This window comes from Phyllostomus discolor, chromosome 10, assembly GCF_004126475.2.
Source record: "Phyllostomus discolor isolate MPI-MPIP mPhyDis1 chromosome 10, mPhyDis1.pri.v3, whole genome shotgun sequence".
In the NCBI taxonomy this organism is placed as follows: domain Eukaryota; kingdom Metazoa; phylum Chordata; class Mammalia; order Chiroptera; family Phyllostomidae; genus Phyllostomus; species Phyllostomus discolor.
The window spans coordinates 92,773,590-92,790,261 of NC_040912.2; the positions used below are offsets into that span (position 1 = coordinate 92,773,590).

The 16,672-nt window shown below is 55.3% G+C and overlaps 1 protein-coding gene across 1 annotated transcript in view; it reads right to left on the reverse strand.

The window, feature by feature from the left end:
* Positions 1–16,672, reverse strand: part of KMT2C (lysine methyltransferase 2C) — a 204,599-nt gene that overhangs the window by 20,876 nt on the left and 167,051 nt on the right. Inside the window, 7 exon segments of the mRNA XM_036011061.1 lie at positions 2,548–4,191; positions 6,888–7,120; positions 8,892–8,955; positions 10,144–10,222; positions 11,296–11,407; positions 12,476–14,283; positions 16,121–16,404. Of these exon segments, the coding sequence (XP_035866954.1) occupies positions 2,548–4,191; positions 6,888–7,120; positions 8,892–8,955; positions 10,144–10,222; positions 11,296–11,407; positions 12,476–14,283; positions 16,121–16,404 (4,224 nt within the window).

Here is a 16,672-nt window from a genome sequence, read left to right on the forward strand (position 1 = left end):
AAGGGGCCATCAAAGGTAGTGTCATCAACACCTAGAACTACAGGGACGCCCTTTAGGACCCTTGTGTCTAAGTCTGATGGCTGCCCTCCGCTCTGTGGGCAACTACAGCTGCTGACTCACTGTAATGTCCTCTGCAGAGGACCGAGGGGGTTTTGGAGATCCGAGTTTCCAATGGCACTCGAGGGGGCTCGGAACAAGGACAGCAGGGCCTCTGTCCAGGGTCTCTAAGGGGCGGACGCGCTGTCTGTGGCCTGGGGAGGTGCCCGGCACCTGCTGAGGGGCCCGACGCTGTCCGAGGCTGCAGAACTGGCCACGTCTCAATAGAACTTAAACTCATGGACACCGACCCCTAAACTTGCTGTGATTTCCACATGTTGGCAAGTCCGACTCCTTAGATTTCCCCTAACCACCTACAAATGTGAAAACCAGGAAGCAGGCCCAGGCTGCCGCCTGGGGCTGGATCCACGGCTGCAGGGTGAGCGGCCCCGTTAGCAACACAGGCCCGCTGGTGCCACTCAGAGAGAACCCCGAGTCCAACCCCGGGAGTGAGGGGGCTCCAGACGATTCCTACTCTGCCGACCAGGGAACCCCAGGCCAGGGCCACCCTCTGCACATCCACCTGTGTGGGGTCCCCGGGACCGTGTGGAAACCACCTTCTGACGGGCATGCCTGTGCGGGTCAGGGAGGTCCTGTGCCTCCCAGATAGCCCCTGGGTGCGCTCACACTGCTGATCCCAAGACCCGCAAGGGCCTCCGGCCTCGCGCCGGCCCAAGGGACTGAGGCTCCCATCACTTAGGGGAGTGGGATGGGCACCGACAGCATCTCCCATCTTCATGGTGACCCCCAGAACACTGATACCACTACGTTACAAAGAGCACTTATAACTACGGAAGAGCTCAAAGGATGGAAAACCGCCAGAAGGTCCGAGACAAAAGCAGGGAACACTCTCACGGTCCGTCTGTGGTTTTTATCTGCGCCTGCACGTGTTCTGTTAAAAACACAGTGAGTCGCACTCCGAGTTCCTTTGTTTTGGGGGCTGCGTGGTAAACCTGACGGGCTGCCTACGGCACGGAACGTTCTCACACGGCACGCGTGTGAAGAGCTGCAGAAAGCCCCTCGTCTGTAAAACCCCATCATCCATCAAATGGGGAGACAGTACGTGGTATCTCGGGGCAAGTGCTCAGCATGGCCCAACGCCAGGGGTGTGGTGAGGGGTCGTTACCCCTGGCAGGGCTGTCCCTGCCCCTTGCCACCCTCCAAACGGACATGAGAACACGGACAGAGTCCAAATGCCTAGACAACACAGATAATTAATGTCATCCCTTCTTCTGCTCTAACACCCTCTCAGTTTTTTAATACGCAGTCACCAGTATTAGGACTTCAGTACCCAGGGCCTGGTTGCACGGTAAGTGCCGTGCTGGGTACTAGGGACAGGAGGTGCCCCAGAGCAAGCATGCCCTACTGGGGCCACCCAGGTAGGGGGCACTGCGGACACGGTGCCGTGAGCTCAGGGGCACCAAGAGGTGTTTGAGAAAGGTGCCTGGGGAAGCCGGCTCCAGTACGGAGCGCTTTCGACAGTGAAGATACTGGCCGGATGCGGAAAAGGAGGGGGCCGCGCTGCAGGACAGCGGCACCTGGAAGGCAGGCAGGAAGGACGTGCGGGGACTGGGCTGCAGGTCCCACAGACTGGGCACGTGTCTGCCGGTGACGAACGTCCTGCGGTGACACTGACAAAACTACCTCCATCTGCAGGCCAGCACGCCCCCGCCACTGAACGGCCAGACAGACGACCCAGAGGAGACCGAGGAGACCAGCACCTGCGGAACACATGGTGTCCCACCACTACGCACCGGGCCGCTGGAAAAACGGCAGCGTAAAGCCCAAGGTGAGGAGCGCGGTGAGGGAGCTCACGAACACCCGGCTTCTCAGGCACAGAGAAGCCAGAGGCCGGGCCGGGGCGCCGGAGCCCCGGGCCGAGGCCGTCCTGGGCCAGTTCACAGAAACATGTGGGCTGCGGCCTCACGAAGGCATATTTACAAGGAAGACCTTCGTGCAGGTGAGAAGCAAAGAGCCTACCACCGACACGTGAAGAACAACACCCGTAACCTAGACCCTGCGTGAGGGACTGTGTGACACTAGATGTCAACACAGCGACACGGGGTCACCAAGTGTCCCCCAGAGTCCCAGGGGTCCCGGAGCAGGAGCTCCTCTGTATTGCACACTTTTTGGCACAAACATTTACATCTTTGCTTGAGTTGTATCAACCTGATGTGGTACATCAGCTGGCAGGCCCAGGTTACATACGAAAAGCATCCCTGTGTCCCTGAACTTTGAAAGGGAGTACACAAAGTATCATCTAACGGAGTTTACGGGTGTGAGTCAGAACACTGGGTCCACGGGAACAGAAACGAGAAAATAATAACACACACTGCGGAGCACGAAGGCTGCAACACAGTGTTAAAGTCAGCAAGCGGGCTGTGCCCCCCGGGCTGCAACTGTGGCCCCACACACACGAAAGCAGGCAGCGTTGGCCCGAGCCGCACCTACCTGCCCTTCAGCTGTGCCCGGCCGCTCCACTGGCTTGCTGTCCTTCAAGCAGGGGTCTTCGGAGCAGAGCGCGCCCACGGGTTTCTGGTTCACGAGGGCGGCCGCCTTCTTGTTCTTCAGCAGGTGCTTCAGGAGCTCGTTGCCCGCGTCTGCTTTGGCAGCCGGGGCGCCGGCAGGAAGGGGAGGGCTCTGCCCCGAGGAGACAGCACAGGCTGCGGCCGTTTCCGTGGTCTGACTTCCAGCGCGTCCCTCCGGCGGAGGCCCTTCACGGTCTGGGCACTGCTCGGGCAGGGCTGTTTCCTGCTTGTCCTCTTCAGTGGTGGCAGGTGTATCCAGGGGCCGCTTGTCCACCTCCGCGGTAGAGCAAGTCTGGTGATGCGGAGCTCCTTGGGAGAACTCACCGGGGGGCAGGCTGTTTTCCGGGTTGGCGTGCTGCTGGCCTGCCGCTGCGCTAGGAGCCGACGGGCCGCCCGCCTCCCCCGGCTCGGATTCTCCTTGCGGAGGGAGCTCGCTGGGTGTGTGCACGGTGGGAGTGGAGGTAGCTTCGGAGATGCTGGGGGTCGGAGGAGCCGTTATGTCCGAGTGTGGAGTGGACGGAGCCTTGGTGGACTCCGTGTCATCATCTTTCTTTTTCTTTCTTGTTCTTTTCTTCTTCCCCTTTTCCTCTGGGATGATGTCAGAGTACAGCTGGATGAGAGACTGAGCGGAGCCAGGGTAACCTTGTCCATGGGCCATGGCAGGGTCCTGGCCACAGGGCAGCCCGCTGCTGGCCCCTGGCGGTGCCGCAGACAAGGCCGGCGTGAAAGGCGGCCTCACGGGGGACTGTGGGAAGCCGGCCCCAGGAAGACCCCCAGGCGCCTGCTGACTGGGGTGGAAGTTTGGGCTCCCACCAGGCATGGAAGGCGAGTCTGGGACAAAAGGTGGGGGTCCTAGCTGCCTCCGCTCACCGGCTGCCATGAAGGTCGGAGTGGGGGGTGAACTCACAGACCTATGGGCACTCGGCTGCTGTAGAGCCTGGCCCACCTGTTGCTGGTGCTGAGGAGACTGCTGCAGGAAGTCACAAGGCAGGTCAGGGCCGTAGAACGGGGCCTGGGGCGCGGCCGGCCTGGCGCTCAGCTCCATCCTCTGCTGCAGGGCGCGCTGGCGGTCCACCTCCTGCAGCAGCTGGATGCGCTGCCGCTCCTGCTGTTCCCGGAGACGCTCCTTCCGCTCCCGTTCTTGGAAGCTTTCGCTGAAAGGGTTGTTGTCGTCGAACTCCACCCGCGGAGGGGGGCCGCTCTGTGGGTTTGCGCTGGACACCGTCCCTGGGGCTGGTGTGCACGGTTTCATTGGCAGCTGGGGAACCGGAGGCTGAATCCGGGGCGGGTTGAGGGAGAGGTGAGCAGGGGCGCTGGGAGGCTGCCACCCTGGTAAGCTGGGCATTCGCACGGGACTGGCGTGGCCAGGAGCAACAGTCGTGTGCGGCAGCGGCTGGGCCACCAGGGGGAAGCCGGGCTGGCCGAGGACGGGCGGGGCAGCTGCGGGGACCAGGGGCAGCGGGGGCTGCACCCCGGGCAGGACGGCGGGCGGGGCCATGGCGCACTGCTGCTGCTTCATGCGGTAGTCCTCCATGAGCTCGGCGTGCTCCTTCTGCTGCTTGCGGATCTGCAAGGGGAGGGAGATGTCACTCACGGATGCGCACTGCGGGGGCAGCCCACGCCCTGGCCGAGGGCTCTGGGGGCTGCGCCGAGGGTGGCCTGTCTTTCACAAGGCAAAGCGTGGCGCTCGGGCAGCGGCACCAACCGCAGAAAGCCGGACCACGCACACTAACTCAAGACTGCCAATCCTTCCTGACAACAGGGTTTTCGTGAACCCCCCCGTAAAACCTTTTTACACACGAAATACCGAAACCAAATTCCACGCACAGTTTTCTGACACGAATGGTAAGAAAACCTCACTGTGAAAGTCATCAACTACTTCAACTACAGAAACACAAAACAATAAACAGGCCACACAGGAATCAGCTAACTGTAACACCCCAGAAGTTACATCGCTCCATCAGCTTAGAATGACTGAGGTTGAACTCCACTTCCACCATTTAGACATTTAACATTTCATTTCTTCAGTGCACGCAATGGCACCCCCCCCCCCCCGCCGCTCGGGTTAAGAAGACTAGACTGGAAGACTCCTTGCATTTGAGAGCGAACACGCTCGCCATTTCTGAACTCCGTATAACCTCTAAAGTATCTTCAATAGTTCCTTGTAGGGTCCTAACAGACTGGTGCCAACTAATTCATCCCAAACCCTCTGTGCCCCGGACTCATCCGGTGAGGACACAGCCGGAGACAAGGGCCGGGAGGGCGGGGGGCGGGTCTCACACCAGCGGTCCTCGCAGACTCGCAGGTCCCGGCTGGCGAGCCCATGCTCCGCGCACCGTGGCGCAGCTGTGACTTCTCTCCTCCTTGCTGGCTAGTTGGCTGCAGAGGACTGGAGTCACGGGTGGACTGGGGAGGCAGCAGGAATGCACACGAAACCCCCAGAACAGTGTCTGTGAACTGGAAGGCAGGGTCCCCCCCATTCCCACCACACTCGAAGCTACTTTAAAAAAACCACCAGCAATCAGCATCCTAAGGAGATCACACCGGACAGTGGGCGGCTACACAGGGGCCGGCGACCGGTGGCTTCCACAGAGGACGTCCCGGGGGTGGGGACACGAGGCCTCCATCACGGAGAATTCGCACAAGGCAATGAAAGGCCTATAATTATGTTACAGGAAATATCCACGCTTAAAAGTGTGTTTGCTTGTAGTACACAAACGCAGTAAAGTCAGAGAGAAAAGAAACCTTGCTTTCTGGGTTAGTCCTGCTTCCCGTAACCAATCACACCACAGGCCCCCGTCACCGGCATGGCGCCGTGCCGTCCAGAGCACTGCCGGGGCAGGCTGCCCGAGCCGGAGGTCCTCACGCTCCAGCCAGGAGGCGCGCACCCGTCACCTGCCTCTGGGATGGCCCATGCCCAGCCTCTTCCTTCCCCGCTACAGCAGTGAGGACACCAACTTCAGAAGGTGGCTTCCTACAGTGTTCCTCACAGGAAGCACACGAATTTTGTCAATGTACTCTGACCTCCCCCATTTCTACCACTAGCATTTAGATACTTTTCAATGTTTTTTAAATTAAAATGGACAGGTAGGAGCCACGCTGATTCTGGGTGTACGATTCTCCGAAGGCTCACACACAGACATTGGGGGTGCCGCCGCCGCCACGAGCAGGGCGCAGAGAACCCCCTCAACTCCGCCTCCACGGTCGGGCCTCCCTCCCGCGGCCCGGGAGACCACCGGGTCACTGCCCTGCTTCCCGGCTTTGTCACGGCCGGAATGCCAGGCATGCGGAATCGGCGAGCGACCCTTCGGGATCAGCCTCCTTTACCCAGCGCGGTGCTCTGGAGACCCAGCCAGGCTGCCCCTTCTCGCTGCCGGGCAGGGCTCCGTGAGGACATGCCGTCCTTCACACCCCCACACACCACGGAAGGGCACAGGGCTGTTCCCGTTCCTGGTGACCAGGAACAGAGATGCCATAAACGCTCATATAAGGGTTTTTTGTGAACCTAGGTTCTAGGGGTGGGCTCTTAGCCCATTTTGAACACTGTTACCGCTTCATTTCACTGTTTTTATTGATTACAGAGGGGGCTGGGGGGAGAGAGGAGCGAGACGTCGCTCAGTTGCCTCCTAGACGCGCCCAGAACGGGGACCGAAGCCGAAACCCAGGCCTGTGCCCTGACTGGCAACGGAACCCGAAATCTTTTGGTTTGCAGGACACTGCCCCACCAACGGAGCCACACTGGCCAGGACTGTTAATGGTCTTATTTTAAATAGAATTTTACTTCTTTTGAAGGATAACTGTAATTTCAAGATGAGCATTTTGAGAAACAACTGGTTTGTAATGAAGGGATGGTTTCATTCTTTTGGAAATGAGTACTTTTCACAAAAAGTACCAATGCATTTTAAAAGGAAGATATGGAGAGGAAATATGAGAAAGAATCACTAGAACGTTTCAAAAGCCGTATGTGAGATCCCACTAGGGACCAGGGAAGCAAAGGCAACGGCCCAGGAAAGGTCAGCTCCTCCAGAGCCAACGCTCCTCGGGCCAGTTCTGTCCCCGCGGGAGCCCAGGGCCTCCCCGTGAGCCCCGCACTCCAGAGAGCTGAGACCCTGGCAGGCAAAGCCACAGAAGCTGCCCAGGTCCCTTCTAGGGCACAGAAAGGACTCCCCTGGTCAGGCCTTTGACAGCGAGGCCCACCGAGCACCTGCCGTGTGACCACTGAGCGCCTGCCGTGTGACCACCAGCCCAGGGATGGGCCCCCACCTGCTCCAGCTGTTTCTGGACCATGCTCTGCTGCTCGGTCACGTGCTTGAGCTGCTCCGCGTCCTCCTCCGGGAACTCCCGCCCGGCCTTCTTGGCGGTGCGCTGCTTGGCAGAAAGAGCCTTCTTGGATTTTCTGTGGGCGCCGATTTGTTCCTCGAGATATTTCTGCTGCATCTGGAGCAGCTGCTGGGTCTCCTGCAGCCATTCTTCGTACTGCTTACGCTGCGAGTCATCTGGGGAGAAAACGGAACCCTCGCCTTGCTGGCCTTCCCCGGCGTCCCCCAACAGAGAGGCCCCCCATACCCAGTTTGTAAGGCAATGCACTTTTACAGGACCTGGTAGCAGGCATTTTGAAAGCGCCGTGCTAACCATTAGACCGTGGGGTAGCTACTACATAGTGGGAGGTTTTAAAAAGTATTTGAGAGAACCAAAGAATGTGTGTTTTTAGGACAGGAGTTAACCTCATACTTATCGAGACTATAAATCTAATCTTTGGAAAGAGACTTTTATCTAAGATATAAATCATCTACTGAACAAACTGCTGAAACCCTGTGTGCATCTCATTAAGTCAGTTTACAGACTTTGAAGAGACAAAGACAGACATACCCTGTGACAGCCCTGAGCATGGACTAGGCACCATTTCCCATGCTACCAAGTTTAAGGAGTTTCCCCTGTTTCTTGATGGTGCAAACGTGTCCTATGCTGAGAGGGAGGGAACACAGAATGGTTCGGGAAGAACCAACATGAAGTCTGTATTTTACAAAGGAAATCTGTACATTAAAAACACAGGTAATTTGGGGGAATTCTGTAATTTGTACTTCTGTAAGTAAACAAAGACCGGGAACAGTCAACCAAGTACAATCTTTTCCAGTTTTGTGACTGGCATGGGCCTCTCCCCAAAACGACTGCCTCTCCTCCTCTGCCCCAGGGGTCCTTCTTTCCTCTTTCGGGCCCTTCACTGCCGTGATGCCAAAAAAAAAAAAAAAAAAAAAAAAAGTCATCTCATGTAGTGGAATTCAGAGTATGCCTGTAGGCTCGCTTTTCAGACACAGGATGAGTAAGCCCCATCCCCAGAAGGACCTCGGCTGGGAGGTCACATCAATGACCACAGAGTGCTGTCATACGGTGAGAACGCCCCAAGCCAACGGGCACAGGAAAGCCAGAAAAAGCCAGTTGGTTACAGCAGTTCACTTGTGTGTAAATGCGAATGCGTTCAAATCGTGATCGTCTTTAATGCAGGGGTAATTTGAAAGGGTCGGACTTTGGGGTTGTTCCTAAACCCAGAAGTCCCGGCACATGTATGAACTTGACATCTAGTCTAAATTTGAAGGGCATTTTCCAAGAACAGGCTTTTTCACAAGGTTTCAGAAGTTCTGCTTCGGGTAGAGTGAGACCTACCGCAAGGAAAGCCTTTCTGGTTTCTGGAACCAGGAGAGCAGAGGTGAGCAAAATGAAAAATAACGGTGAAAAAAAAGTTAGCTAGACAGTCTGAAGATTTCAGAAAGGCTCAGTCTGGGGAGAACGTTTATGCTACCCTGAACCGCCTCGGGGCCCCGGGAGACGACGAGACAGGGCTCTGGCACCCGCGCGGCCAACCCCGCCGACCTCCACGCGGCTTCCCTATGTCGCTCCCACTCAGTGTCCTTGTCACTGAGGCAGACCGTCGCTGGAGCAAGAAGAGGCTTAACTCCACATACAGATTGTAAAGTGCCCGATCTCCCTGTCTATCGTCTATATAAAAAAAACTGGCAATAGTACTGAAGAGAGTGGGGAAGATGGCCTTTCTTCGCTAAAATCTTTATCTAAGTGTAATTCTTCATGCACAGAGGAAAAGCAAAAGCAAGGGAAATACATGCCTCGAGGAAAAGACGCCCAGCAGGCCTCATGAAGAGGGGGCCCTCAGACCAGGAGCCACACGCCTGCCCCGCCCGCAGAGCTCCAGAACACAGACACAGCGCAGCGGGCAACCCCCGAAAACAGGTAACGGGAGAGACTCATACTTACTGACGAAGCCCGGACCGAAATTTGGAGGGTTAGGCCTAGAAAGCTGATGTGTTATACTGCCGTCCTAAAATAAGTAAAATTTACACATAGGTTTATTCCACATTTCAGTTCAAGGGGAAAAAAACTTAAAAAAAAAAAGAAAAAGAAAAAAAAATAGAAGGATTAAAAAAACCCTTTAATTTCCTAAGACACCTTTAAAATTCTCATTTTAATGAAAAGCAGGACGAATTGAGTGGCAACAACCTATTTTCTGAGAGTTTTGCTCTCTCTGAACTGCTGTATTTTCTGGATTTCAGCTGAGAAACACGTATGTTCGAGGGGAGGGACTGTCCGTGGGAAACACAGCACAGGGCGAACAGGCGCTGCCGGCGTGCGTGCAGCTGGAGCGCACATAAACCCCGCTCCAGATGAAACCCGCCCGGCTTCCCTTGGGATTCAGCCGTGAACGCGGGCTCCGGACGGACGAAACCCTCCCGACAGCACGGCCGCCCGCACTCGAAGACCGGCGTCTCCGACGTGTGCGCATGAAGCACGGGCTCGCCGACGACACGGCCGACCGCCAGGCCCCTCCGTCCCCCCGGCCTGCGGCGGCCGTCTCGCTGCTTCTCGCGGGGACCAGGACGCGGCCGTGAGCGTGGCCGACCTAGACTCCGGCCGCGGGGCAGAGGACACAACTCCACAGACACGGGCAGAAGGGGGCTCGACGGGCAGCTTCCTTCTGCGTCCTGGGTGGACGCTGGACGGGGTGGGCAGCTCTACTTGCCCTGACACTGCCCAACACTGAGTATGTGAATGTTTATACTCACAACAGAGTGTTCGGAATGGTGAATATTCAAACTACTACATTATTCCAAGGAACAGACAGCAGAACGTGACTTTACTGAAACAGAATAATTATACTTCCTATTTTCTACTGTTTTTAACAGCTTTGCCTCCAAAATGCAGGATGTGAAAACATCTTTGCGGAGTTGAAGCTGGACAAAAGTAACACCCAAAACCCTACGCCTTTACTTTGGTTTCCCTCCGTCTGATTCTCTACCCTTAAACAGAGTTCCTTTTCAGAAACTACTGTCAATGGTTACCCTTCCTCTTCCTCTCCTTAAAAATTAGCAGGAAAACCTCTGTTGCTGCTGAGCCAGTGTCTAAGGCTCCCATTACTGCTAGAAGTGGCCCCGCCCTGTGGAAAAGGCCGGGCGGGGAGAGGAGCGCGCGGGGAGAGGAGCGCGCGAGTCGGAGGGGCGGGGCACGATACCTGCGGAGCGACCTGCGGCAGGAGGGTCTGGCCTTCGCCCGTCTGAGCCCCGGGCCCCGACTGGCCCACGAAGGGGAACCTGTGGGCAGAAGCACCAGGCGTCAGGTGATGAGCAGAAGCAGCAGAACTCTGAGGGTGGTCTATGGTCAAAACTGAACATACTGCCCCTGAGGTTATTAATACCCCCGAGGGGGCATAAACACCCCAACTCTAGAAATTCTTACAGCCCAACAACTCTCAGTCTTCTGTAACACGCAACTTCCATTTTTCTGCTAACAGCAAAAGGCGTACAAATTCTCCAACTGTCAACTTTCAAATGTCCTCTTCTCTACTCCTTATGACACTTTTTCTGATTCAAATTTCATTTGGGGGCATTTACTTTACAGTCTTACTACCTTTACTGAAATGTTCCACATTTTTCTTTATGTTGTTTCCCCTTTGATGGAATAAATAATATTCAAAAACTTAAATGAACTATTATCTTAATACAGAACAGTTTTTATAACATTTAAAACACTTTGGACTTCCTGACTGATCGAGTCAATCTTCCAAACCTCCCCGTGATATTTTATGATGTTTACCCTTATTATGGAAATTAAACTCTCACATGTGATCACCCGCAGATGACATCACAACAAACCTAAGTGCCATTCACTCCTACAAGGGGGACTGACAAAACCCGGAATTTACTTGTCAGCAAAACACTTCCCTTTAAGGACTTTTTTCATCCAGGGAAACCAAAAAAGGTTACTCAGGGAGAGATCAGGTGAACAGGGAGGGTGGGCACACGGGGGTCATGCTGTTTTGGTCAAAACCTGCCGAACACCCGAGCGAGGTGTGGGCAGGAGCACTGGTGAATCACCCATCACGGAACGGGCACGTGCCTTGAAAGAATCTTCACAAATAAATCTGGAGGCCAAACTCAGCCCCTCACAAGAAGGCCACATGGCACACGGATGCGGAGGGGCTCCCAGGACACTCACCCAGTGGGGGAAGCCTGTCCCACAAGGGGTCCACCCTCCAGAGGGTAATTCTGCTTCCTGGTGGGTCCCCCATCATACGGGTTTGTCAGTGTGTGTATTCTTTGCAGGAACCAGCAACAACCCCACATGCTTCCTGACACGAAGGAGAAACGAACAGTGTTCCGCCTACCTGCTCATGACCATGGGTGGCATGCCCAGGCTGCTCTGCGCCATCACCCTGTTGATGCCTTTGAGGGCCACCATTTTCGCTTTCATGATAGGGTCCGTGATTGCATCGAAATCTAGAGAAGAAATGTATCTCAGAGTTACTGATTCACAGTACTTGGTTCAAGTTACACTTAGGGGTGATGGAACCATCATGAATGCTATATAGTAACTATAGACTCTACTTCACCATTATTTAACAACCACTCTTACAGACTTCTAGAACCAGGTAAGGGATCACGAGACCCTAAGAACCGCAGCCTGATTTTCACGCATCTCAGTGAGCCATAACTGAGCAGGCTGTGTAATGCCTGAGCCCCACAAGAACGAAAACAAGAAGCTTGTCAAATACAAGGGGAACTGCAGCAATAATCCAAAGCAGTGGAACTCCTTTCCACCCAACGTTCACATGCTAATCAGAGCTGCTTCTTTAGCAATGGTAACGCAGTAAGAACTTGCAGTTATTTTCAATACTAAGGAGTTCCACTAAACCAGTTACCACCCCTCAAGAGAAATATACGCCAATTTCTTGAAGACATATCCTTGCAGTAAGGATAGGCTGCTGAGAAAAGACCTCTGCGTGAGTGAGACACGGCCGGGTGGTGGAACTGGTAGCATGGAGAAGAGAATGTCAGTGTCCCCGCCCAGAGGACAGTGTCCTCAGACCTGCGTCTTCTGGAGGCTGGTTCTTGCCATCACAGGCCCTTGGGCAATTCAATTTGTGGGTTACCGCTCCCCCCAGGTTAGTAAGCTACTGGAAGTTAAATAGCTTTCTATAACAAAAAACTGCCAAACATTTACTGTAGCAAATGGGATTACGCAGTGTATTTCTATTATAACGTCTTTAAAGTCAAGGCCTCGGAAACGTGGCTGGAAGGAAGGACGACCCCCCAAAGGAGATGTTTGGTTCCGCTGACCACCACCACGAACCGACTCAGGAACGCCCACGCGTGCTGGGCCTCTGGATGCGCCTGGGAGGAGTCTACCACACCTAACCGCTCTCACGGTACGGTTGCAGGAGGAACAGAAATGGGGCCCTTGGTGCTCTAGCCCACGGAACGCGAACCCCGAAACCTCACACACACACACACACGCCCCTCCCAGTGACCACTACAACCGACCCCCGGCACCCGAGGCCGCCCTACCGACGTTGGGGAAGAAGGGCTCCGACCGCTGCCGGATCATGGCCTGCATCTGCCGCTGCTGCTGCTGCTCCTGCCTCTCCTGGTCCAGGAGGTCCTGCAGAAGCAGGGGCTGCTCCTCCAGCAGCAGGGGCCTCTCGCGGCCCTGCTGGGCGAGCGCGGGGGGCACCATCAGCGGCTGTGGGCCGGGCTGACTCGGAAGAGGCACGGCTTGGCTGGCAGGTTTTCCTGTCCCGAAACCGTGGTTAACTGCTGACGGGCCCTGGAGGAAGCCTGGGTTGACCTGCATGCCCTGAGGAAAAGCATGGTTTACCCGCGGGACCACTGTCACATTGGAACTCACGGCACTGTCCAGAAGGGGGCCGGGCGGTGTCATGAGGGAAGGCGGCAGACTGGACACGTGGCTGGAAGGGGAGGCAGGCAGGGCTGGTGGGGGAGACCCCAGAGGCCTCAGGTCCGAGCCCTCCGATTTTTCCTTAGCAAGTAAACTAGAGAGGACGGGAGCGGACCCCGTCACGCCGCAGGAGCCCACCGCGTCTTCAGCAGGCAGCTGGGGGGGCCCGAGGGCAGCGCTGGGGCCGGGGGCCGCGGCGTCCCGCAGAGGCCTCCTGTCCAGGAGCTCCGCCTCGCAGGACTGCAGAGCAGCCGCGTCCGCCCCGTCGCCGCCGTCCGTGCGAGCGGCAGCCTGGGAGCCGGGGGTGTCGGCGGGACCTCTGCCCGTCTCGCCGCTCCCACGTTCACACCTGGCTTCCCCTTCGGAAGGTGGGGACGGGACTTCGGTTTTGATGTCGCCGGCAACGGTGGGTTTTTTCCACGGAGAGTGTGTGTCAGAAGGAACCCCGGTGCCACCTTCCTGCTCCTTGCTTTTCAGTTCGGCGGACACACACTGACCGTCCAGCTTGTCCTCCATCGGGACGCTGAGGTCGAGCTCCTCATTGAACACGCTCTTCTTGCCCCCGAGGTCCAGCTCCGGGTCCGTGTAGGCGATGATGTCGAACTCCCCCGACCGCAGCAGGTCGTCCAGGTGGGGGTCGTTCGTCTCCAGGTTGCCGAGCGTGTCCAGGTCGTCGCCCTTGCCGTCCTCCGCATCCAGATTTAAGTTCTCGAGGTCTTCGTCGTCCAAGTCTTTGACTTCAACCCCCTCAAGGTCTTTCACGTCTAGTTCTTTTACAGATGGGTCGTCAGAGTCCAGTTTTTCCTCAAGGCCGTCTGAAGGCTGGGCAGCTACGTGTAGACTACCAGACGGCATTTCAGGGGGTGCGGGTGTGGACAAAGGGGTCTCGGGAAACTCGCCGCCTAAGGGATGACTCAGGGACCTCATGACCACGGATGAGTGGGCAGGATGCCCTTGCTCTGGGTGAGGCGGCGGCACCTGGTCCAGGCTGGGATGCACAGGCAGCTGATGAGGTGGACCTGGGGGAGGCCGTCTCAGGGGGTCGGCGTGTCTGGGGCCCGGCAGGTCCGGCCGGGGCATGAAGGCCCCATGCCTCGGGGGCGGGGGGCCCTCCAGCGCGCCGCCGGGAAGGACGGGGAAGGGCAGCCGGGGCCTCCCGTCGGGGGCCCTGTGTCTCAGCTCGATGAACGCCTGGCCCAGGATGTTGTGCTGCTGCACGGGCAGGCCCTGCGGGGGAAAGTGCTGCGGGAGCCCCACGGGGCCGCTCGTCTGTGGGCCGCCCACGGGCCTGGGCACGTCTGCGGACATGGACCTTCTCAGCTGCGGAGGGACGCCAGGTCCGGGCACCTGCTGAGGGGGCGCGAGGAAGCGCTCCTGCCCAGTCAGGGGGGCGTGACCCCCTCCTGGAAACCCAAATCTGGGAGGAAGAAAAGCAGGTAGTTAACATTAGGTGTTACGTTCCATTTAGAGTCACCTTGAGAAAATGAGAAAGTTTTGGAGTACACTCAGATACAAATGTTGCTACATACGACGACGTAGCACAGAAAACAATCACAAACAGAAAGCACTGGTAAACTATCCACACGCAAGTACACTTGGCTACGTGCCCATAACGAGCCCCGTAAACGAAGACGCAGGAACGGCCGCTAAGCAGACGGAGCCAGCCGTCCAGAACAAGCCTGGCACTGCTGGGGCTGCGCCGAGTCCGCTTCCCCCTCTACAGTCGGGGGCTTCTGTGGAGGGGCTGATTTGGAGGGGCCTTGCGTGCAGGGGCAATCCTGCGAACTATGCTAACAAGCCTGACGGCCTCTGTGTCGAGGAGACGAAGCCCAAGCACCGGGAGACTAGCCTGTCTGTCTGAAGGGGATGAAGACGGGAGGCAGTGAGACACGAAGGCCAACAGGTAGTAACTGCAAAGGTTTAGCAAATGAGCGCTGGCTGGTGTGGCTCAGAGGATCAAGTCCCGGCCTTTGAACCAAAGGGGCGCCGGTTCGATTCCTAGTCAGGACACCTGCCTGGGCTGCAGGCCAGGTCCCCAGTAGCAGCGTATGAGAGACAACCACACACTGGTGTTTCTCTCCCCTACCTTCCCCTCTCTAAAAATAAATAAAATCTTAAGAAAACAAAACAAAACAAAACAAAACAAAAACAAACCATTAACTTTACCAGGCTATCTCATCATGAAGAGTTCCTGAAAGAACACATCCTTTCCTGCGGACAGCCAGGCTGAGCGCGTTTTCCCAGGGCGCCCCGAGTGCCCCAGCCTCAGTGCTACAGCCCCCAAGGGAGGCTCATCTGTAACTCGTCTCGGCCCTCCCACCCCCTCAGGCCCCAGACACCTGGACAGTCTCAAACCAACAAAAGTCTTTTTTCTCACAGCAGGAAATGAGCACGTTGTTTCCAAAAAGAAAAAAATGTTTAAATGAAAATGGCATTTTGTGGGGTATTTTTCTATTATAAAAATTATTCAATGTAAACAAGAAAACAACCCACCAACAGAAAAACACAGTATAAAATGTCAACTCCAGTTTTCCGATGCTAACCTGCTGGATACCATTCAAGGCATTTACCTAATCGTTTCTGCAGTTTTACGCAAATAAAATTGTGTTGTTTATAATCCATTATTTCCAACTTACTAAGTCATAAAGCTCTTTCTCATCAATTATTAAAGCATCACATTTTTCATGGCTAACTTGCACTTTACAACATAGATATACCGTAATATGTACACCCACTTTCTCCTAAATATAATGCCTTCAACTTCTAAATGAGTGTAATGGAGCCGATGTAAAGATTTCTGGAGATAAATCATTCTAAATGCACAGAACAATGCAATCAGTGTTAGCCATTGATAGTATTTATTATTGCAGATGGGGATTTAATTTATACTTTTTTGCTTTTATAACCAGTGGTTAAAAAAATAACCCTGAATGTGTTTGTGTCTGTAAATTCCTACGAAGTAAAACTTTCTATAAGTTAAAGGCATTTCTGATCTGCCTGCAGCTGCACCAGCCAAGATGCCCATCAACTTGACTGTGTTACCCACTTTCCCAATTACTAATTTTTAAATATTTTCCAATCTAAACAAAAACTCAAGTGTTTTTTAAAATGTCCCCGTTATTAGTGGACATAACACTGGTTATTATCACAAGGGGACTAAGAAGTAAAGGCAGTAACAACTTCTTAGGAGAAATGTCCCCTGCCTAGTCCCTTCCAACAACAGTTTAAGTCTGGCATGAAATGAGAAGCATTACCTGAATCCGTGAGGTCGCATCCCCATACCAGTAGCGTCAGGGGCGTAGGGCCCGCGTGGGTCTTTTGGGAAGACAGGGTACCGAGGCCCCATGGGTGGGACAGCCGGCGTACGCAGGCTCCCGGGGTAGGGGGGCGGCGGCCGGGCGAAGGCCGGGCTCATGCCCTCGGGCTGCCAGTGCTGCAGGGGGTGAGGCATGGCGGCCGGGTCCTGGGGCTTCTCCTGCCGACCCGCCATCTTCTTCTGCTGCTGCTGCTGCAGGATCATTTCCCGTAACTTCTGCCGCTGGAGCGAAGAAACTAAAGTCACTGGGATTCCTGATCACTAATGGCTTTCTAAATCCTGTCACTCCCAACACGTGACTAAGGTAACGTTTAAAATACCTTCATGTTTTAAAGTGTCATGAAGCACTACTTACACTTCACTGTTCAACAGGTTACGAAACAAATAGATTATCTGGGGTCTTTCCCTTGCCCAACAACTATCACAAAACCGAAACCTTTCCTAAACAAGAATGCCCCTAAAAATCCATCGACACTGGAAGTACACCTGG